The following is a 22,919-nucleotide window of genomic DNA, read 5'->3' on the forward strand; positions in this document are numbered from 1 at the left end:
GAAGGTTGTCCATTAACTTGACAGTTAAATATTTTTCATCCACTTGGCATTCACTGTTCACATATTTTTAGTAGCTCTTTAATAGGTCAAGAATCTGTGATTTGGTAGTGTGGTCAATTTCTTCCTCTGATAGTAATTTAATCAAACTCCTCTATGATTTGATACATCTTAAGAGTGACTATCATGAAACCCATGACCTGGAATTGGCAATAAAACTAGAAAAAAGCCTCCACAGACATCACTGGGCTAGACCTTCTACAAGAGACCTATCGTTTCCCACTGGTCCCCTTTCTGAAGCCAAGGCTCTGCTGGAACTAATACTATAATGGCCCATTTTTCAAAGAAACTGAGGTCACCTCTGAGCCATATTGAAGCACCAGAGGGGAGTTTTATTAATATTTTTTTCCTCTAAAAGGAACAATAATTTTCCCCCCATATAACACAGGAGGTTTAACAGTTCAATTGCTTTATTTATATTAGTGCTGGTCGATAGTCACAAAACATTAACCACCATATTAGGAGCCTTTTATATTTGCTAAAAATAATAAATACCCCTGTGACTACCGTTTTCCTTTTAATTAAACTCAAGGTAACCGGATCTTCTCCAAGGGTCAGTGACATGGCAATGCCTCACAGAATTCTGCTGAAGGTTAATACAAAGAGAAACATTAGAAGGGAAAAAAGAGGAGGAGAATAACACTTTTTAAGGTTTTATTGGAAAGAAATCACTAGCTCTAATGGAGACAAGGTGCTTGATTCTATCCAACAAAAATGTATTTGTGAATTCATGGGAAAGAGGGTTTCAACAAAATGAGATACTGGTGTGTCATAATGGTACCGGTCTCAGTGTTTTTCCTTCTTGGGATGCTTTTAAAGATTGAAATACACTCTTAAATTCTGCATTCAGGCCAAAGTGAGGAGTTTTAAAGGAAAGGGAAAGAATTCTATAGTTTTATGTATTTCTTTATGATAGAATCTGATTCTAGGAAGTTCAGGGAATAACATTAGCTCCTTGGAAGAAGCACCATAATTTATTTATCATTATATTATCTCTACCAGTACCTAGTATGGAGCTTTTCATATAGTAGGTTCTTAATAAATGTTTAATTAATGAATGTTTGAGTGAATGAAAAATCTTAAGAGGGGCTTATTTCCCTTTACTCTCACTACCACTTTCATCCTTCCACATCCCCAGAATAAGGGTGCTTTTGAGGTTACAAGTCAGTGGGGCAGAGAAGATCAAAGTCAGGCTTTGGAGTCAGGAAGACCTTGGGTTAAGCCTAAAGGTCTCTGACTAGATGACCCTGGGCTAGTCACTGGATACCTCAATGCCTCCAGGGAGGTCTGTGATAGAACCAGCTTGATCTAGAGCTAATTGAGAAATTTTCATTGTGAGTATTTAGCAAATAGGCAAATGTTATAAATCAGGGCTTGATTTATGGCTTTGTTGATTGTCTAGACTTCAGGAGTGCAGAAATGTTAAGAATACAAATGAAACTTTAAAGCTTTTTTTTTTGTCTTGGAGATTCATTCATTAAATAATAAAGATAAAATTTTGTTAAATATTAAAGATTCACTTGGTGAATATCAGCATACTCCTGCTGTGTAACACTATGCAGACCGCTGTGTAACACTAAGCAACCGATGAAGATGTTTCCACAATAGGAGCCCCTAAGGCAGATGATGTCACAGATTTGGGCCAAAAATGGTTGAGAGCAAAGGAAGCAATGTAAACTCTGTCAGCAATTAATAATCAGTACATATAATTCAACTAAGGTGAAATACTGCTAATCAATATACTTCAGGGTTTCCAGTTCATAATTACAATGCACAGCTACCAAACACTGCTTTCTGAACACAACTTCAAGATCTTATTAGTATTTTTCAAGAAATTTGTACAGGGTCACACAGCTAGACATATCTGAGTCATATTTGAAGTTAAAAAATTGAGTGTTACTGACTCTAGGTCCTTTATGCTATCCCCTGTACCACCTAACTGCCCTAAGTAGCTTGCTTATTAAAACATTAAAACAAGATAAGGAGATGATGAATTTTTTTACAATAAGCTACCACTTAAGCAAACATGATTTAATATAAGTTTTATTTGCTGATGTCCATGAACAAATTAATAGATATTGCCAGTAAATATCTCTATAATCTAAAGAAGGAAGTTTTAAATTTGTTTGGGGGGGGGAGGTGAGTATAATTGCAATGGCCCTACTTGGCAGTTTGGTGAAACCTATGGCTCTCTTCTCAGAATAAAGTTTTAAATAAATAAAACAAAATATATGACATCACAAAGAAAATCAATCATACTGAAAAATAATCAGCAAAATATTAATAAACATTTTGTATTTGGAATTTGGAATATAACATATATAGTACTACAATGACTTTGAACAATGAACACAAGCAATAGTTTGAGCTATCGGCAATTATGACATGATATGGGGAAAAGAATAATCATTTATATACATCCGTGAGGTGCCAGGCACTGTTAAGTGCCATTACAATCTTAGAAGGTAATTGTTATCATCCTTATTTTGAAGTTAAAGAAACTGAGGCAAAAAGAGGTTGAATGATTTGTCCAAAATGACACAGCTAGGAATTGTCGGGGGAAGGGGGGAGCGAGGAGGGGGTCACATTTGAATTCAAGTTTTCCTGACTCTGGGCTGAGAGTTCCATCCATTGCATCTCCTAACTACCAATAAGGCTTGTATGAAAACGATCAGGGATTTCTATTGATGAGAAGTCTCAGATCCTACTAATACTGCTGTATTTTTTGGTCTATATTCAAAATTGAAAAAAAATGCTAATTTTAAGTTAGAGATAGGTAGAAAAATATATATGTGAATATATAATTCATGTTTAATAGTTTATTTCATGTAAATATAGCATTATATTATGCTGGTATATTTCATTGTATTAATTTTTTTTTTCCCATCCAAGGTTATGGACCTCTTAAAATAAAGAATCTTGATCTAAAGGTACTAACTTGTACAGAAAGCCATTCAAGATTCCCTCAGTTACTAGTCTCCCTATTACCATACCCCAATTATTGAATGTACATATTCCGAGAACTTGTCATTTACTCTCAACAGACCCAGAGATAAACACTGTTTCATTTTTGTCTTATATGCCCTCTATCTAGCACAATGCTTGCTACAAAGGTATTTAATAACGACATGTTGAATAAAATTGGATTCCGTCTTATCTTTCTTCCCAGTTGATCTTTTATATATACTTTTTAAGACAGATTTTTTTTAAAAAAGCCTTTATACTTGTTAGTCAAGCTTCAGCTTCTATAAATCTAAAACTCAGTGATCAAAGATCAAGGTTATAAGAATAAAAAAGCACCAAAAACACTTCAAGTCTGTTTCTTGGACTTGTGCATGCACACTCTGATAAACTGTCAAGATTTAAATGGGATAAATGAAACTCAATTCAAGATTTAGGATGCTGCAATAGAAGAGATGATTTGAAATAAGTTTATCTGTAAAAACACTGAGGACATCAAGATTTATAAGCAGAGATCAGTGACATCTCTGTTTCATTGGCCTCTCAGCCATCACATCATATTAAGCTGCAGACAAATCCTGGATGGAAATGACAGTCATTTGAGTTTATGGCCACAGCTTATTTAAATTGCTATATTCAACAACCATCAATTTATGGGTATTTTTTTCCAAAAAATCTATTTGGGGACTAATTATCATTCAACGGACATCTTTGATCATAGTCTTGATGAGGGGAAGACAGTGCTATTAAAATATAGCCTCAATCGACTGAAAAGAGTCTTTCACAGAAAACTTTGAAAGTTCACCTTGTTTTCAAAGCTTTCTTTAAACATCATTTTAATGAAAGAGGACCACAGAGAGAGAGGTGTTCATGTTAAGAGGATATAAAAGAAAACAGTGCCTTTACAATTTGGGAACAGAATGAGTTGCGTGGGTTGGCTCACCTAGGATTTCTATCTATCAGATCTATTCATATGAGCCAAATATACTAAAAGGAGGAATCTTGTTAACACATTTTTTTAAGACCAAAGTCAGAATAGTACAGATAGCTCAAATGCATGATGGGTAATCTTTTGTTTGCTTTTTTGTTTTTTAGGGAGTAGGTAGAAATGGAAAAGTTTGCTTTATACACACACACACACACACACACACACACACACACACACACCTTAACCAGAATGTTATATTTTGTAACCTCAAAAAGTACAGAGATATATTTACAGATTTTGCAGATGGTGACTAGTTTTGTTCAAGTTATATTTTGTACTGGTTGTTTGTATAAGAGATGAATCTTTGAAAAGAGGTCAAAAGAGAAAATAATTGAAAATGTAGGTGATAAAAACACAAGGTAGCAATAAAAATTCACTAAAGAACATAAAAATACTTAGAAACTTTATCGGTACTGAATTTAGAAATATTAGTACCTATAATATTTCTAATGCTGCTTTTATAGTGGGATTTTAAGTCACAGGGATGAATGGGGGAAAAAATTAACTACCTACCATGCCATAGGCATTGTGATGGACATATAAGCCAAGGAATGCCAGCCCTCCAAGGAGCTTAGATTCAAATAATAAAAGAATATGTTTAAAGGGGAAAACTCTTTAAATAATTCAAACTGAAGGTGGAGATAGGAAGGACTTTAGGTGATATGTATACTGGCACAATGTGGTATAGTTTGGATATGGCCAAGGAAGAGGTGTGATAACTTCCTAGTTTTGAACAAGATAAAATAAAAAAACTCCCTTATCACAGCTCTAGGTCCCAGGAGGCAGTCATCTTTTTTTTTTTTTTTTTTTTTTTTTAATTCTCCATTTATTTCAGGATGCAAGAGAATTATTTCTCTGTTTATACAACATGAAGTACCTAAATATCATCATTTTGAGCTGCCCTTGTATAAAGAGCCTGCTTTAGGGAGTAGTAATTTCCCTGTCAGTGGAGGTGTTCAAATAGAGTTCAGATGCCTATTTTCCAGGAAAACAACAGAAGGGATTTGTCCTTCAGAGAGAATTGACCTAGATTATTATCTCTAAGCTTTTTTCCAACTCTGATAGTCTTTGATTTTTTTTTAAAATGGAAACACACACACATATATCCATATCTCTACTTATCTATCTATACACACACATACATACACACATATATTATAAATAAACTTAAATATATGATGCTTTTGTGGGTGAAGTTTGATGATTTGTTGCAATAAGAACTTTAAGCAGAAGTACTTTCCACAGTTTATTAAATGACCAAAGTGGCAACAGCTAGCAAGGATACCCAGTTGTTGAAAGCAGCTTTATATGCTTCCCCCAATTCTTTGACAAAGACATAGTGCCCTGCTCTCCTGAATATGGCATTCCAATTGAGCAGAGAAGTTCCTGGACCAGCTTCACATCATATTTTGAAAACTAAGGTGAGACTGCTATTAGGTAACGTGATTTCACTATCTAAGCCATTAGTGGAAGCAAAACCCACTAACTTTCTTCCTCCCCTCTTGGCTTCTGCAGGTCTCACTTAAAAAAAATTTTTTTTGTGCCACACATAGTTGTGGCAAGATACCAGTGCATCTATACTGAGATCCACTCCAGATGGAAGGCTGGAAATTTTCATATGTCCTCCTTAAGGACCTATTATAGTCATGCCATTTTTAGACCTGCAGAATAATAAAGCAATTTATAGTAATGATGAATTGTGGGAAAAGTAAAGTATGAATATAAAGTAATATTAAGATATTGTCTAGACTCTCACTATACTTAACACTTTCGATGGAGATATAGAAAAAGAACACTAGAATATGGAGTCAGAGGACCCACATTCTAACCTTAACTGGCACCTATCAATTGTGTGACCTTGGGTTAACCATTAAATTTTTGTGTTTCTCACTTTCCTTCTCTACAAAATGAGGTTGACTTTGATGACTTCTAAACTCTAAATCTATGATATTATAATATCATCATGTCAGTATTTACTATATCAGTTTATATCATAATTCACTTTTGCCTTCTTATCCTATGATTCTTTATACAGATCCTCCCCAGAAGGAATTTTTAAGAGCCCTTCCTCTAGGTCATTTTTTTAAATGTCTTAGAGAGCTGTGAAACCCATAAGCTGTCCACCTGTTATCCCTTGCTCACTTTCTATAATTTGCCCAATTCCTTTTCTCATTATACATTTCCTATATTATATGCTTCAGGGCAATTTTTACATGTGAGTAATGATGACTACTTTGTATCTCTGTATTGCCTTTTTTGGAGATGGTGTTGTGTTGTTCCAGTATTTCTAACAATATAGGATCATCAGGACAACCCTAATTTTAATCTCCCCAGTTCCTGTATCCTAATTCTATGGAGCTTTTCCAGTTGCCTTGAAGTAATACATGTATGTCATCTCCTCTAGTTAAAATGTGAGTTCCATGTAAATAAAGAATCACCTCACTTTCTTATAGAACCCACATCACTTAGCACAGCACTAGGTATATAGTAAGTACTTATTTAATATTCTTCCATTACATTCCACTGAAGTCTGGCACCAGATTTCCTCCAGAGAGTAGAGGGCATAAGTGTCTCCATTTTATGCCTTGATTGACATTAATCATTGGAAGTTTATTGAACTGGGTTCTTCCTGTGGCTGCATTTATCAAGGAAGCTTTTATAATCTTATCATCTTCTTGATGAAGGAGTCTTTAAAACTCTGCTTTGTTCTACTGAATGAAATGTTTTTTTTTTTTTTTTCTTTGTGTGCCTGGTTTTGTTTTGTTGTAATCAAGAAACAATAAACACCATAGGATCTTCTTCTTCTGTAGTTTCAGTTAGTCAATTGTGTGACATTGAAGATATGGTATACAATAGGAAATGGTTTGCAAAAGCTTAACCCTTCCTTTTCAGAAAGGATACTCTTTCAGATTTTCATGAAGGATACCCTTGACACATTGTTTAAATCCATCTCATAACTTTTTTTCAAGCTAAAGAGAGACAGTAGGGCAGAGAAAGGACCTGCCTCAGAATTAGGAAATCAGGTCCAGGTTTAGATACAGATTGGTTTGACAATCTTGGGCAAACTTTTGTCCCCTCAAATAAACTAGCTGCTGATCTGCTTAGCTGTAGAAAAAAATTTCCACATCATCAGCTTCCAACACTGATATATAATCAATCCTACAATATAGAAAAGTAGGAATATGGATTGGTCATCTTTGATGGAAAAAAAATTACCTTTTTCAGGTGGCACTTTAAATTTATCTATGATTTTCCCAATTAATTTATTTTTTATTTCTGCTCTCCCTACAGAAATATTGTAAAACAAAACAAAACAAAACAAAAAAATAAATCCCTTGATACTTTCAAAGATGTGCTGCCTTTAGCATGACTTCCTTTGCTGTTTCTGTTCCAGTCTGACTGCTTTTCTTGACTTTATCTTCTCAAGCACAATTTCAACATCCATATAAAGCATATAAGGAATGGAGGTGTTAGGCTATATCAGTGGGGGTTCCACTCTCACTTTCCTGGGAAGGTAGATCATTACAGAAACAATGACATTTCTTTTCTATTTTCTATCTATTTAATGTCCTCCTGCTAGCTTCATCTATAAATGCTCTTGGGATTGAGACCCTCATTACATCTCAAATCAAGCTCTCTGACAAATTTCCCCCTACTTTAATGTAAGCCAGACCTACCTGGGCTAATACAATGATTCAGGATTAGGAATTAGAATGCAATCAGTCATTTTTGGACCACAAAATATGATACAATAAATTTAATTGATAACAATAGATAAAATAATAAAATTTCTAAAGGTGAAAAAAGATTTAAACTTAGAAAATAATTCTATTGCCACAGTCACCATGGTAACCATGGGGCAGAAAGATATTCACCATAGAAGAAAGGGTACCAGGAAAAACTGGAATCACAAATACATACATACACACATACACACACACAGGTACATTAATGTACTATCAATGGAGCTGAGAAGTGGACTAAACTTTCTATAGAACAGTTTGGAATTATGCTCAAAGATCTAAAACTGCACACCCTTTGACCCAGCAACAGCACTACTAGGTCTGTATTCCAAAGAGATAAAAGAAAAGGACTTATTTGCACAAAAAATATTTGTAGCAGCTCTTTTTGTGGTGGCAAAAAATTGGAACTTGAGGGGATGTCCATCAATTCGGAAATAGGTGAACAAGTCATATTATACAATTGTGACAGGAATACTATTATACTGTAAGAAATGACTAATAAGATAGTTTCAGAAAAAAGAAAATTTGGGAAGATTCATATGAGCTAATACAAAATGAAGTGAACAGAACCAGGAGGACAAGTATACAGCAATAGCAATATTGGAATAATAATCAACTGTAAAACACTTAGCTACTCTGATCAATACAATAATTCACAATAATTCCAAAGGACTCATGATGAAAAAAGTACTATCTACCTTCAGATATAGAATTGATGAACTCTGAATATATATTGAAGCTATTTTTCACTTTATTTTTTTTCTTGCTGTTTTTTCCATAACATGGCCAATGTGGAAATATGTTTTGATAATTATATATCTAGATTTATATCTAGATATAATATTGTATTATATTTCTGCCTGTTCTTAGTAGGAGAGAGGCTGAAGGGAAAGAGTAAACTTCAGGAATGAAAATTAAAAAAAAATAAAAGAAACCTGACACAAATTCTTCCCTAGTCAGTTTTCCTGTGTCTTAGGTGTAATGAAGCCTAGCCCCTTTAAAAATCAGTCTAGCATACATAAAATCAATGTGGTTTCTACAATATACTTAAATTGTATTTCACTATATAGGAAAAAAAATCCTTCTACCATTCTCCTCCACAGTATTATATTAGTCAACTTCTATTTTTAGTTTCCCCTTAGATAAATAATCTACAAGCTCTTGTCAAAGGAACCACAACCATATTCCCCCATATCCTTTTTTATTATTATTTTAAACCACCTTCTTCTATGTCTATCATTACAAAAATGGTATATGATGACTTTGTTTGGAGGTTCTTGTCAATTTGTACAACAGATGCTGGGACCTAAGCTCCAATTATCTTCATGCTATTCTTTTTGCTTATGCTCATAATAAGTGCTGTAAGACAAGATGGCCAAATGTCCCATGAAATGATATTGCTTATTGCCTGTGGCCACACAATGAAACCAGCTCCCCCAACTAATTTGTTTATCTTTCCAAGCAGAACTGAGAATCAACCATGCATTTAGCTCCAACTTATTCTTTTTCCTTCCAGTTTTATTTATTGCAAGAACATCAAATCACTGTGGTTCAGTTATTTCAATACTACACCAATTTGTTGGTCAGTTGGACAAAGGTCTCACATTTCTGTAACATGTAGTTCAATGAGCCTTAATAGACAATCTAAAAGCACTGTGATCGCTAGCACCTTTTGCCCTCTATTTTGCCACTCCCTACTTCCTACCCCTGACAATCTATAAGCAAGAGTGGAAAGACTTGAAAATGAAGGCTGTTAAGAATTTTTTTTTTTTTTTTTGGTATCGTGGCTGTCCATGATTAATAAAATGTGAGACTTACTGGCCAACTTATTATTGTTAAACCTCTCAGCTTTCAATAGGTTAATTATTAGAAAACAACCGCCATCTGCTCCTAAGACTATTTTTTAAAGCTTTTCTAATCTTATGAAACTCAACAGTGCTTGTGATAGCACAGCCTTCAAGAAGTCAGGGTCAAATTCATGTCATAATAAAGCAGTAGAGTAGGATTTCCTGAAGGTTTTACTAAAGATTCATAATTATAATTATATTCAAGGAAAGTGACATTTCAGCATTGCTGGGGGATTTAACAGTCTTTAGTATTCATTACAATTGGGGCTGGAATGGGGGAGGTGGACATCTGTAGCAGACATTAATTAAAACCTTTGCTTCATTTCTTCTGAGACTTCTACATGATATTAACCAATTAAGCACTCCTATGGGTAGCACAGGTAACTCCCTCTGGAAATAAGCACTTAATAGGCAACTCTTGTAGAAATGAGTCCCTGGACTTTAACTCCATGAGCTTGTATATGCTTTTCCGCTTACCCAAATGATGAGGGGATGAGGGTAAAAGAAAGAATTGTGCTGAGACCAAGGTCGTTGAAGCCATATTGCCATGTTCAACAAGGTTCAATTATCTTCATTCTGGCCCATTGCCACATACTCCATGGTAATTCCAGCCAGCTGTCCCATAAACATAGTCTAGTGGTCAAGGTGTAGGTGAGGACAAATGGAAAAGTCTTATAAATCAATTTTTTTTAAATTGTGAATTACTATATATTGCCTCATGCAGAGGACACCACTGATATTGTGACACTTTACTCACAATTATACACTTCCATGCTTAATTCATTCTGTGTCTCCTTGCAGTGTTTATTTCTCAAAAAACATAGAAAGAGCCCAGAAAATATACCATATTCAAGGAAATGGCATGAAACCAAACTCAATAAACATATTTTCAGTAATAGTCTATCTACCTGATTTTCAGTGTTCAAAGAGATTTATGTAGCTCTTCTCACATCATTATACAACACATAGCTAAGAATGGTCAGATTCATGTTTATCCTGAGACTTATCACTTTCATCTCACACTCTCTCTTCTCTGCTTTCCTTCAGTGAATTCACTCATATGTAACTGCTCTCACTCATGCTATTTGCCTTCTATAATCTATCCATCTACTCACTCACCCCTTTGTTACAAATAAATCACAGTTTTGTTTGGCATCTATGCAAGAATTCTTCAGCATTCAACATACATACTCATGACCATTCACACTCTTAGAGTTTCCTTCACTTAGTTTTAGTACCGGTCAAGGTCATGTTACAAATTCAAGGAATCAGATTTGGGAAGGATTTCCAAGGCCATCTTGTAATGCTACCTATACCTGAAGAAAATCCTCTCTATGACTGACAATTGTCATCAAGTTTTCACTAGAAGTCTTCCATTAAAGAGAATCAATGACCACCTGAGGAAGTCTGTTCCATTTCTAGATAGCCCAAATTGTTAGGAAATCTGCTTATAATATGTCATAATGTTATCTCTCTACAACTACAATCCATTTTATCTCTCATATTTGACCCCTGGGTCCAAGCAGAATAAGTCCCAAGACGCTTCTAGATAAAAGCCCTTCAAATTTTGGAGAGCTCTACCACTGGCTTCCCAAACTATCTTTCCTCTAGACTGATTGTCCCCAAATCTCCTCAAATTCAGATGGCATGATGTCTGTCTGTCATGATAATAAACTAATCTTTTTAAATATTTGTATACTTTATTTTTCCAAATACATGCAAAGATGATTTTCAGCATTTACCTTTGCAAAAACCTTATGTTCCAAATTTTTCTACCTCTCTTCCTCCTCTCCTCCCCCCCAAGGCAGTAAGCAATCTGATATATGTTAAACATGTATAAATATTCTAAATATATTTCCATATTCATCTTGCTTCTGCACAAGAAAAATCAGATCAAAAGGGAAAAAAACAAAAGAAAGAAAAACAACAACACAAAAAGGTGAAAATACTAGGCTTTGATCAATATTCAGTCTCCATCATTCTCTCTCTGGATGTGGATGGCACTTTCCATTCCAAGTTTATTGGAATTGCCTTGAATTACCTCATTGTTGAACAGAGCCAAGTTCATCATAGTTGATCATCACATAATCTTGTTGTTACAGTGTACAATTTGTTTTTTGTTTTTTGGGGTTTTTTCTGTAAATAACAATCTAAAGGGGACAGGGTCTGGATTACATCTATGTAGCACAATAGATAGAGATTTAGATACAGTCAGGAAGATCTGAAATCAAATGTGGCTTCAAATACCTACTGGCTGGGTGGCTGCAAGCAAATAACAAGCTCTGTATATTTCATTTTCCTAAACTATAAAGTGAAGGGAATAATAGTATGTACTTCACAAGGTTAAGTGAGGATTGTGAAGATTGAATGAGAAAATATTTGCTAAGCATTTTACACATTTCCTGGCATGTCGGAAGTACTTAAGAAATACTTGTTCCTCCCCAAATTAAGAATAAAAAGATATTGATTCAAATCCTGCCTCTGACAATATTTGATCCATTCTTATCTCTGTATCTAATTTCTTTATCTATAAAATGAGGGAGTCCCTTCCAGAACCCAACAGCGAGGGTGTCTACCCCCAAATAGTCAAGCAACAACTGTTCCTTCTTTTCTAGCATTCTCTACCACTTAATAAGGATCATAGACTCAAATTATAGATGGCCCAAAGGCTAGTATGTAGTTCAACCCTTTCATTTTACAGATGAGGAAATTGAGGCCCAAAATGCTCAAATAATTTGAATAGTCAATTTTGAATCCTGGCTTTCTACTTCTAAAGTAATGCTCTTTCTGCTTAACCACTGCTCCAGCTACTTTAGGTCAATCCACATGTCAATATTAAGTAAGCCATTTCCCCAAAATGCTTGAGTCAGAATATTTTTTGTAACTCTCAAGTAAAAGAGTCCAAATTAGTAAAGTGACCATTTTGTTGCTGGCAGGCCTAGTAAACCATTTTAAACAATAGAATTTATATTGGAGAAAAGGGGGAAAAGTGCAAAGTAATGAATGAAATAAACCATTCCCTCAAGAAGAATGAGAACACAGATTCAGAAACATTCTTCAAATATGACTAAAGAGACCTTAATACCACTCAGTTAGTTTCATATCTTGGGGCAAAGAATATTTAGTAAACTTCTGCTCCACATTTAGTAACTTGAATGAGTTATGGCAACTTTCCCAAATGTTTAAATTATAACAAGGTTATAGCTTATGTACTAATTCAGTATTTCTGAAGAATTGCCATATCACTCACAGTTTTTGACTAATTGTAGCTGTTTTTTTAAAAGCATATTTGTAAACTGTCTTTAAATATAAGGATGTATGCATAATAAAAGAGCTTACAATTATCAGTATATAACACACAATAGTCTAGAACAAAGCATTGGCAGTTTCTTCTGCTTTGTATTCTCATCCGGAGCACTGATCAGTTTCATAATATGGTGAAAAGGGACTTAGAAATAAAATCAGGAGATCATCACTTGATTTCCAACTCTACTTTTATCCTTGTATCCCTGGACAAGTTCATTGCTCCCTGAATCCTTAAAATCATTAGATTTCGAATTCTCTGGAGGCAGAAATTTCTTTTGCCTCTTTTTGTATACCCAGCACTTGGCACAGTGCCTGAAGCATAATAAATGTTTAAAGATTAACTGAATCTCAGCCTTCTCATCCTTAATTGGGCAGTGATACCTATCTCAAAGAGAGAATTGTAATCAAGATTTTATTATACCCTTACCACATACAAAGCATTTTAAAAATTATACACTTACCATATACAAAACAATAGCTTTTTAACCATTAAAAGATACTGTATCTTTCTCCCTCGAAGTTTCCATTCTCAGAAAAGAAATACTTTGATACTTTTAGTAAACTATAATTTTATAAATTCATTTCCACCTTTTGCCTCCTTCTCACCCTGGGCAAGTCTTTTCCATGTTTTGTTATAATTTGCTAAAAAAATCATTTCCTATATTATTTACAATAATGCTTTTGAGGCTTTTTGATATTTTACATTAAAAAGTTGCTGGTGTTTTGTGAGGATTAGTGGCGTCAAATTTTAAAAGAAACAAGGGCCATTAAATCAAAGATAATGATAGATAAGAATCCCTGTAGGCTATATATTTACTAAGTTTTAAAATGTAAAATTAACAATGGCTTATTTTAATTTTAATTTATTTTGTTAAATATTTCTAATTATAATCTATTTCCTCTTGTTCTGAGATCTCAAGTGTATATTATACATCTTCAATAAGTCATATACATATCACAGTTGATGATTTTCTGTTTCTTGCTCCCAGGCTGTAGTTTTCAAGTTTTATCCTATTTATCCCACAATGGATCTTCCCATTATTTTTTGCTGCTTAATATTTTAATTCTAATGAGAATGCTGGGTACAAAAATCTATTTCCATGTAACCTCAAAACAAGAATTGTGTAAAAGGATAATTATTAATAATTGTTTATTATTATTATTATTATTATGGCAAAGGGTAGTTGTTGGCAGATGGCCTGAGATCACTAAAAACCATGGTATAGTTTCACAAAGTCAACTCAGTCTTTTCACCAATGAATCAATTCCAGACTGAGTTCATTATACACAGCACTTGTTCAAGATGCATTTGGAATGTGATGGTTTCATTGTTGTTGCTAATGAGAATAGATCACTGTAAAAACACCAGTAGACCCATCACATTTTTCATGGATTTGTTGTCCATGTTGTTGTTTCAGGTTCATCAATAAATGCTCTCAGGGTGCTGTAGCTTAACTGACTTTCAGGTCAAGCTCTCAAGAGTCTCATTTTCTCTTTGACTGCTTTTCACTGCTTTGTGATGTGATCTGGGTCTGTGATCTTCTATAATGTTTATCCATAATACTTTTGGGGAGAAAGAGGAAAAAAAAGAAATCTCTCATCAAAATCAATGTGATCTTTGTCTCCTAGGTCTTCCCCCTGAGCAAAGAAATTCACCACTTTCTAGTTAAGGTTATTTCTAGGTTCTTTCAGCTACTTGAATGCATCATTTCTCTAGGAAATAGCTATAGGCTCATTCTCTTTTTTGTTATCTTTCCCCCCATTTCCTCAACTATGAGCTTTCAAGGATCATATACTTATTCTGGGTATTCACCCTGCTCCCCTTCTATCTCTTGATTTGAGAATCATAATCAAATCAACACAGTAACTATCTACCGGGTGGCCAGGGGTCCTCAAACTTTTTAAATAGGGGGCCAGTTCACTGTCCCTTAGACTGTTGGAGGGCCAGATTATAGTAAAAACAAAAACTTTTGTTTTGTGGGCCTTTAAATAAAGAAAATTCATAGCCCTGGGTGAGGGGGATAATTGTCCTCAGCTGCGCATCTGGCCCACAGGTGTAGTTTGAGGACCCCTGGAGGATGCCATGACAATATTCTGCCCGACTGTTCCATTCAATTCTGACTTCCTTGACCAAAATTTCCTTTCATGACCTATACATATGTGTGTATGTAGTTTTCCCTAACTAGAATATAAGATTCAAGGGAGGATGGGTTAGTTCATTCCTTAGCACTTAGCACAATCCTCAACACACAATCATATATATTAAAACAGAAATATTTCTTATTAAGTTATTTATTTGGCATATAAAATACTCAGAAACAGCAAAGAATAGAGGTGCTCCAATATCACCTGAGCTTGTCTTCCCTTTCCTTTTCGTCTACATTTATGTTTACTTTGACCTTTTCTCTAAACAGCTCATGATCAATAAAGACAGTGGATCTGGAAGTGATGGCTTCATCTGACCACAATTTCTTGTCAGTATTTTTCCCCCAGCCTCATTTAGTTGTTGCTTTTCAAGGTTTATCATGCTAGTACTATTTTCATTCTCTTCTTGAGGAAAGGATTCATCATATCATGGTGATTCTTTAGTATAGGTCAGAAATCTTTAGTCTTCTTTATTCCAGGTTATGTTGTCCAACCACTATTACTTATTCCCACTTTAGCAGGGAAAATCTATGTGTTTATATTAGCTCTACTTAGAGAATCTAATCAAATCTTTCACAGAATTTTTCTTTATCTTCATATTCCAAAAATAATGTTGGCAATTAAACTGTGATTCTCTTCTGGTATATTTTGATAACTATATTTCACAATTGGAAACATTTATTATGCAAAAGGGTTCATAAAGTTTGCCAGGAGCAGCATGGTAGCATGGAAGATAAGCATGGGTCTTCAATAAGGAAGAATCCTCTTCCAGAGTTTAAAATCTGGCCTCAAATACTAGCAGTGTGACTCTGGGCAAGTCACTTGACCCTGTTAGCCTCAATATGCTCATCTGTAAAATGAGAATGAAATGGCAAACCATTCCATATTTTTGCCCAAATCAGGGCCACAGAGAGTTGGATATGACTAAAACAAATGAACAACATCAAAAGTTTGCCAGATTTCCAAAAAATCCTACAATATGAAATATTTATGAAACCCTGTTTTGTCTTCATTGCTATTCTTTATTTGTCCATTCATTCTCATTCATTTTCCCCTCATATCTTGTAGTCAATATGTACTCTATTTTTTGGTTGATTTTTTTTCCATTTCTAGTTTTAATAAAGGTCTTTCCACATTTTTATGCCTATCTTAAACTATATGTTTTAATTGAACCAATGTCATAGTTTATTTAGGTATCTGCCCATTATGGGATTTTTAGATAATTTTCAGTTTTTCATGATAATATATAATTCTTCATTGGAAGTGTTTATACAGAAAGACTGCATTTAGTTTTCAAAATGTGTTTGTTATCTGCTTAGAGAGTGATATTTTTAACAACTTTACCTGTATTTGGAAATGTAATAATTTTTGAATACTGTTCTGCCTTAGGTACAAGAGGCCACAATTTCCCCCTTGTCCTTCACTTTTAAGTCAGTAGGGGGTCAAAATAAAATGCTTTAGGACACAGACTGAGGAACCAAAAGGGAAAATCTCCTAAAAGCTTTCTTTGCAAAGTTCGCAGCTAAAGTCTATAATCTATTATTGATTTTGTGCCACATATAATCTTTTATATTTCTGTAGGAAGTTTGAAGTTGGACTTAAAGATTCAGAATTCTTTACCAGGTATGAACAGGCCTTCAAACACATGAATTTCTATCCAATAATTGGATTTGGCTTCTCCTATACAGCCATTTCTGAATCTCAGAGGAATTGACAAACCATTTTTAAATTCTTTTTTGTTTTGATTAAGGCTGACACCTTTGGTCTCTAGATCTAAAGTTAGATGAGATTTCCTTGGGGGACTTTTGAAAAAAGAAAAAAAAAATCTAGTGCATTTCTGACAGATAAAATTTTGAGGGAAACATAAGAAATGTAAATCAATTTCATTCACAAATTCACATAGTTTTATATTTAGAATGAATTTTTCTTAATGTTCAACTTGGCCATCATTTTACACATGACAAAACATCTCATGATGGGACAGAGAATCTGGGATTCAATGGAAGGTTATTGGACTTCATGTTGTAAATGGATTGTACTTAAATTCATTTGGAAGAAGATAGAGAAGTTGGAGTTGGAAAAATCTCCATCTTCTTCCAATTTCCAGCACAGAAATATATCATTATTAATGATCACAGAACTAGTGATCACAGATCAATTCATGAATCCAAATTTGAGTCTTTGTTCTGTGCCCAGTTTGGACCATAGGTAGAAAGTTGTGTTTAAGTCTGGATATCACACTTTTAGAAAAAGAAAGAAACAAAAAACAAAAAAACTTGGAATGATCCAGAAGAAGGAACCCAAGAAGATAGAATGATTTGTGGACATAACACACAAGGAATGATTAAAAGAATTTGGGATATTTAGTCAAAAGAAAAGACTTAGGTTAAACAAGAAGCATCTTCTAATATTTCAAAGGATACTGTAAGGAAAAGAAAATTGCCCTGTAAGTCAAGAGCAGTGGGGAAAAGTTGCAAAAATGCAGGTTTGAGTTCAATGTTGGAAAAATCTTCACACTCGTAGAGGGAGCCATGTATTACAATGGGTAAAATACTGAACCTAGAATTAAGAATACATCATGTCAAATCCAGTCCCAGATATTTATTAATTATGTTATTATATGATTCCCAAGGAAGTTTCTTAACATCTGCCAGTATTACTTTCATCACCTGTAAAATGGGGATAATAATAGCACCTACCTCCCAGGGTTGTTGTGAGGATAAAATAAAATAATATCTATAAAGTGCTTTCCAAGCTTTCAAGGTTTGATATTTATCTTCATTGTCATCATCACCAACAATTGAATGATACAAAGGATCTCAGGAAAACTCATTAATCAAAAGGAAGATGATCACTTTTGGGGGAACTTCAGGGATAGGGAGAAGAGGAAACAAACTTCCTTGTTAGGCAACTTAGATTAAATAATCTCGAAAAATAATCTGAAATTCTGAGGTATTTTCTTTCCACAGCTTGTTGTGTCCTGGAGGATCTCGGTACCAGCCGGAGTCCTTGGTCTTAGAAGAAGAATGAAGAAGAGAGACTCATGTGGATGGTCAAACATGGAGTACATTTATTCCAAATACTCTCAGCTTTATATATTCTAATAGCCTTATATAACCATAGTACACTGTGTACATGGGGGAATACATAAACAACTTGGTATTGTGTGTAGATGACTCTATCACCTGGTATCACTCTGCTTCAATCACAAGTTCTCACCACCTCCTGACTTCTCAGGAAGGCCGAAACCTCTTAGGAGAGATGGGGAGCCAAACTAACCATTGTCAGCAGGTTCCTTCTGGGGTGAAGAGTCTTATACCTCACCCAGAGTTCCCCCACTATCTACAGCTCTCTACAACAGCTCTGTCTCTGAACTCTACGCAGAGATCTGATTTGGAGTTTTCAATTCTGTGATGGATATTATTCAACTCTGATACCTGACTGGAACTTAAAATCTACTACATTCAAAAATAAATTTGTGATTTGCATCCTTTCCCTATGTCCCAACCCAAACTTGTCATCCCCGCTCTCTTCCACACTTATTCCAAGGTACTACTATACAAAACACATCATATTCATTGACTTGGCTATCTCTCACCACTTTCTACTTCCCCTCCCCATCATATAGTATTGGTGGCTAAATCATATGGATGTATAAAATCCAATATGCCAAAAGAGTCTCCTTTCTATCCTGTGGAAGTTATTCAAAGCTTTCCACAATCTCATTCCCATCTGTCAGGGCAATAGAAAGTCCTCTTAAGAGAACAAAAGAGGAAAAAACAAAACAAACAAACAAACAAAAAAACAAAAAAGAAAAAAAGGGTTCTCTGCACTAAAGATTTGAACACAGGTTCTCTGATTATAAATCTGAAGATCATTCCATGGTACCATACCTGTCTTGATTTTTTGTGTTTTCCAGGCTAGCTTTGCCAATATATTTCAGAGACAAGGCTTGGACTGAATCCTTTTTGACTCTACTGCACCACACTGTCCCTTTATCATTATTATTACATACAATCACTCTCACCACTCTTTTGACTACTCTGCCTCCCAACCAAAATAGACTATGCTCCCATATTTGTACTTGTCTCACTATGCTTTCTTTTCTCAAGCCTTTTTTACACATTATTTTCCATCCATCAAGCAAATTAAGAATGATGTCAAACTGACAGGGAAAGATAATGATAAATGTTGGAGGGGGTGTGAGAAAGCTGGGACACTAATACATTGTTGGTAGAATTATAAACTGATCTAACCATTCTGAAGAACAATTTAGACCTATGCCTAAAGGGCTATCAAACTGTGCATGCTCTTTGATCTAGCAGTGTCTGTCTCTACTGGTCCTGTATGCCAAAGGGATCATAAAAAAAGGAAAAGGACTCACATGTGCAAAAATGTTTGCAATAGTCCTTTTTATATTGGCAAGAACTGGAAACTGAGTGGATGCTCATCAGTTGGGGAATGGCTAAATAAGTTATGGTATATGAATGTTATGGAATATAATTGTTTTATAATAAATGACTGGCAAGAGGCTTATGTGATGCTAAACGAGCAGAATCAGGAAAACATTGTACACAGCAACAACATGATTTATGTAGATGAGCAATTCTGATGGACTTGTCTTTTTTCAACAATGAACTGATTTAGGCCAATTCAAATAGACTTGTAATGGAGAGAGCCATCTATACCCAGAGAGGGGATTGGCAAATACTGAGTGTAGATGACAACAAAGTATTTTCACCTTTTTTGTTACTATTTCCTTGCTCCTGTTTTCTTTCTCATTTTTTTTCCTTTTTGATCTGATTTTTCTTGTGCAGTATGATAAATGTAGAAATATGTATAGAAGAATTGCACACGATTAATATATATGGGGAGGGAATAGAGAGGCAGGAGAGAGAAAAATTTGGAACACAAAGTTTTGAAAAGATGAAGGCTAAAAATTATTTTTGCAGGTATTTTGAAAATAAAAATCTATTAGGGGGGGGGGAAGAGAATGGCATCAAGCTCCCACTATTTATGTTCCTCTCTTCTTTCCAAAAAAATGAAAGTCCTTACCTTGTAATAAAGTTTTTCTTAGACATACTGCCCACATCCATACAGCTAAACAGTGATCACTTATTCTTCAGGTTTCCTATCTTTAGATTCATTAGAGGCTGGAGCCATAGATTTTGCATACTCAAACAATCATGATTAACTATTGATGTGATTCTCTCAGCTCAAACTCACATCCTGCCCAGGCTGTGTGTGTGTGTGTGTTTTGTTGTTGTTGTTGTTTGTTTGTTTGTTTGTTTGTTGTTTTGTTTTTTTGGAAGCTGGATGTACATGCCTTCTGCATATCCATAGCAGAAGAAAATGGCTAAAACTAGCTGACTGGTAGCTTGAGTAAATCAACACCTGTTGGACAAATGATATGTTGGCCTTCTCAGTGGTGAATTAAGACAGTGACAGCGAACACTGCCCAATCCTGCAGGCTTACAAAAGGTACCACAGGGATCAGATGCTTAACAACTTCATAACCACTAAATTGCCTCAAGGTTCACACAGGATATCTCCAGTTGTCACCCACACAGTCTCTACCCAGATCAATTGTACATAATACTCTACTTGTCAGATCTATCTATATAGAGATATTTATAAACTTCACAACACATATAAGGGAATGTACTTGTAGTAGGATCTAAATTTACCTCCTTGTAATGAATGTTAGAATATATTACAATTAGCCAGGCTAAAACTAGGGAAAAGCACAAAGGTACTTTCCCTTAATAGGCAAGCTGAAATTTCCAATAGGAAAATAACTTTTGCTAGATGTTTTCTAGAGTACTTTGAAAAGTATATAGAAACATGACCTAGATGTTGTTTCAACCTCAAGTTAGAACATAAAGCTTGTTACCTCTCAAGGAGCCAATGAATGAAAGCAGGATCAATTGTTGCCAAGACAACATCATCTTTAATTGCCAATAGCAAGAATAACTTTTGTTCTGTCTCTGATGAATAGAATATTTTGTCTTCAGGTAAGTCCTTTAATCTGTAAAATATATAAACAGAAAGAAAGAATTTAGAATACAGACACTTTTTTTTCCCCCTGAAAGGTTTTTTTTTTTTTTTTTTTTCTCCTCTGCTTGGGTAGAAAAGATAGATTGACAGTCATTCAAATCCTTAAAGGGGAGTAATCTTCTCTGAAATAAAATAAGAGTCCTTAAAAATAAATTACATATCAAAATAGACCAGAAACTATAATAATAAATTATGTAACTCATGCCGATTTTACTGTGGGGCTAACAGAAATCAAATATGTGAAAGAGAAATACAAACATATACTAACAAAAGGAGTACCCACACTCATCCTTCATTTGAGAGTTATTATATTCAATTTCATTTCATTTTGAAGATAGCTTCTATATAGAGTATATCTACTTAAATAATACCCATGAATGTCTGACCTACTCCAAGAAAGAATCCATGGCATAAAAATAAATTGGTTGTTAAGAGGGGAAAGCACAAAAGAATTACACAGAATAATGGAAAAAGACCTAGCCTCTGAGTCAGGACTCTGGATTTATATACTATTTCAGACACTTTTAAAATATATGACCTATGTAAGTCACTTAAGTGCTCTGAATCTCAGTTTTCTCATCATAAAGTGGGAATAAGTATAGGATGCAATTGAATTATTCTGAGGATCAAAAGAGAGAAAGCAAGCAAAAAAATTTGGAAGTCTTAAAGCACTAGATAGCAACAGTGAAAACAATAATTATTGTATATTGTACATTTAAAAATTAAAACACTATGTTAATTCATAGATAGAGATAAATCATCTTACAAATGTATTTTAAGTACTTAATTCAAATAGTGAAAAAAAAATAGAATACAAGAGAGGCAGAATTCTCTGGTGAAGACAGAGCCAACCTCCAAGTCATGAAGACCTGGCTTCAAGTCTTCTCTGACATATGTTGTCTGAGTGATACTAGGCAACTCACAATAGAGCAGGTAAAGATGCTGAAATGTAGAGAGAATTTCCTCACTAAAAATTCCTTATATCAATGATCAACGCTGATCTATTGCCATTTAACAGGCAATTATTGTTTCTTCCAGCCACTGCACTAAACAATGGGGATACATTCCATGGAAATTATGAGCAGAAGCAGCATTTAGTCTCAGCATTTCAGAGCTTCCTTCCTTTGACATATTCCCCAGGGCTCTATTATCCAATTATTTTGTAAGACTGATTTTTTTTAACGCTCTTCATTCTTATATTTTCCAATATGGCTTTTTTTAGTGGAAAGGAACTAGAAATAGTAGATACCCATCAGTTGGAAAATGGTTGAGTAAGTTACGGTATATGAATATTATGGAATATTATTGTTCTATAAAAAACGATCAGCAGAATGATTTCAGAGAGGCTTGGAGAGACTTACAAGAACTGATGCTAAGTGAAGTGTGTAGAATCAGGAGAGCATTGTACACAATAACAACAAGATGATATGATAATCAACTCTGATGGACTTGGCACTTTTGAACAATGAGGTGATTCAGACCAATTCCACTGAACTTGTGATGGAGAGAGCCATATGCATCCAGAGAGAGGAGAATGGGGACTGAATTGGATCACAGCATAATATTTTCACCTTTGTTGTTGTTTGCTTGCTTGTTTTTTTCTTTCTCATTTTTCCCTTTTGATCTAATTTTTCGTGTGCAACATTAAATGTGGAAATATGCTTAGAAAAATTACACGTCTATGGGAGGAGGAAGTTGGAGAAGGGAGAAAATATGGAACACAAAGTTTTGCAAGGGTGAATGCTGAAAACTATCTTCACATGTAGTTTGAAAAAAAAACTATTACAAAAAAGACAGAAAAAAATTTCTTGCAAT

The 22,919-nt window shown here is 34.6% G+C and overlaps 1 protein-coding gene across 1 annotated transcript in view; it reads right to left on the reverse strand.

The window, feature by feature from the left end:
* Positions 1-22,919, reverse strand: part of LOC100914366 (contactin-3) — a 399,985-nt gene that overhangs the window by 281,368 nt on the left and 95,698 nt on the right. The window contains exon 2 of the mRNA XM_031954064.1: positions 20,941-21,075. Within this exon, the coding sequence (XP_031809924.1) occupies positions 20,941-20,995 (55 nt within the window). The 5' untranslated portion in view covers positions 20,996-21,075. The remainder of the gene's footprint in view (positions 1-20,940; positions 21,076-22,919) is intronic.

This window comes from Sarcophilus harrisii, chromosome 1 (assembly GCF_902635505.1).
Source record: "Sarcophilus harrisii chromosome 1, mSarHar1.11, whole genome shotgun sequence".
Lineage (NCBI taxonomy): Eukaryota > Metazoa > Chordata > Mammalia > Dasyuromorphia > Dasyuridae > Sarcophilus > Sarcophilus harrisii.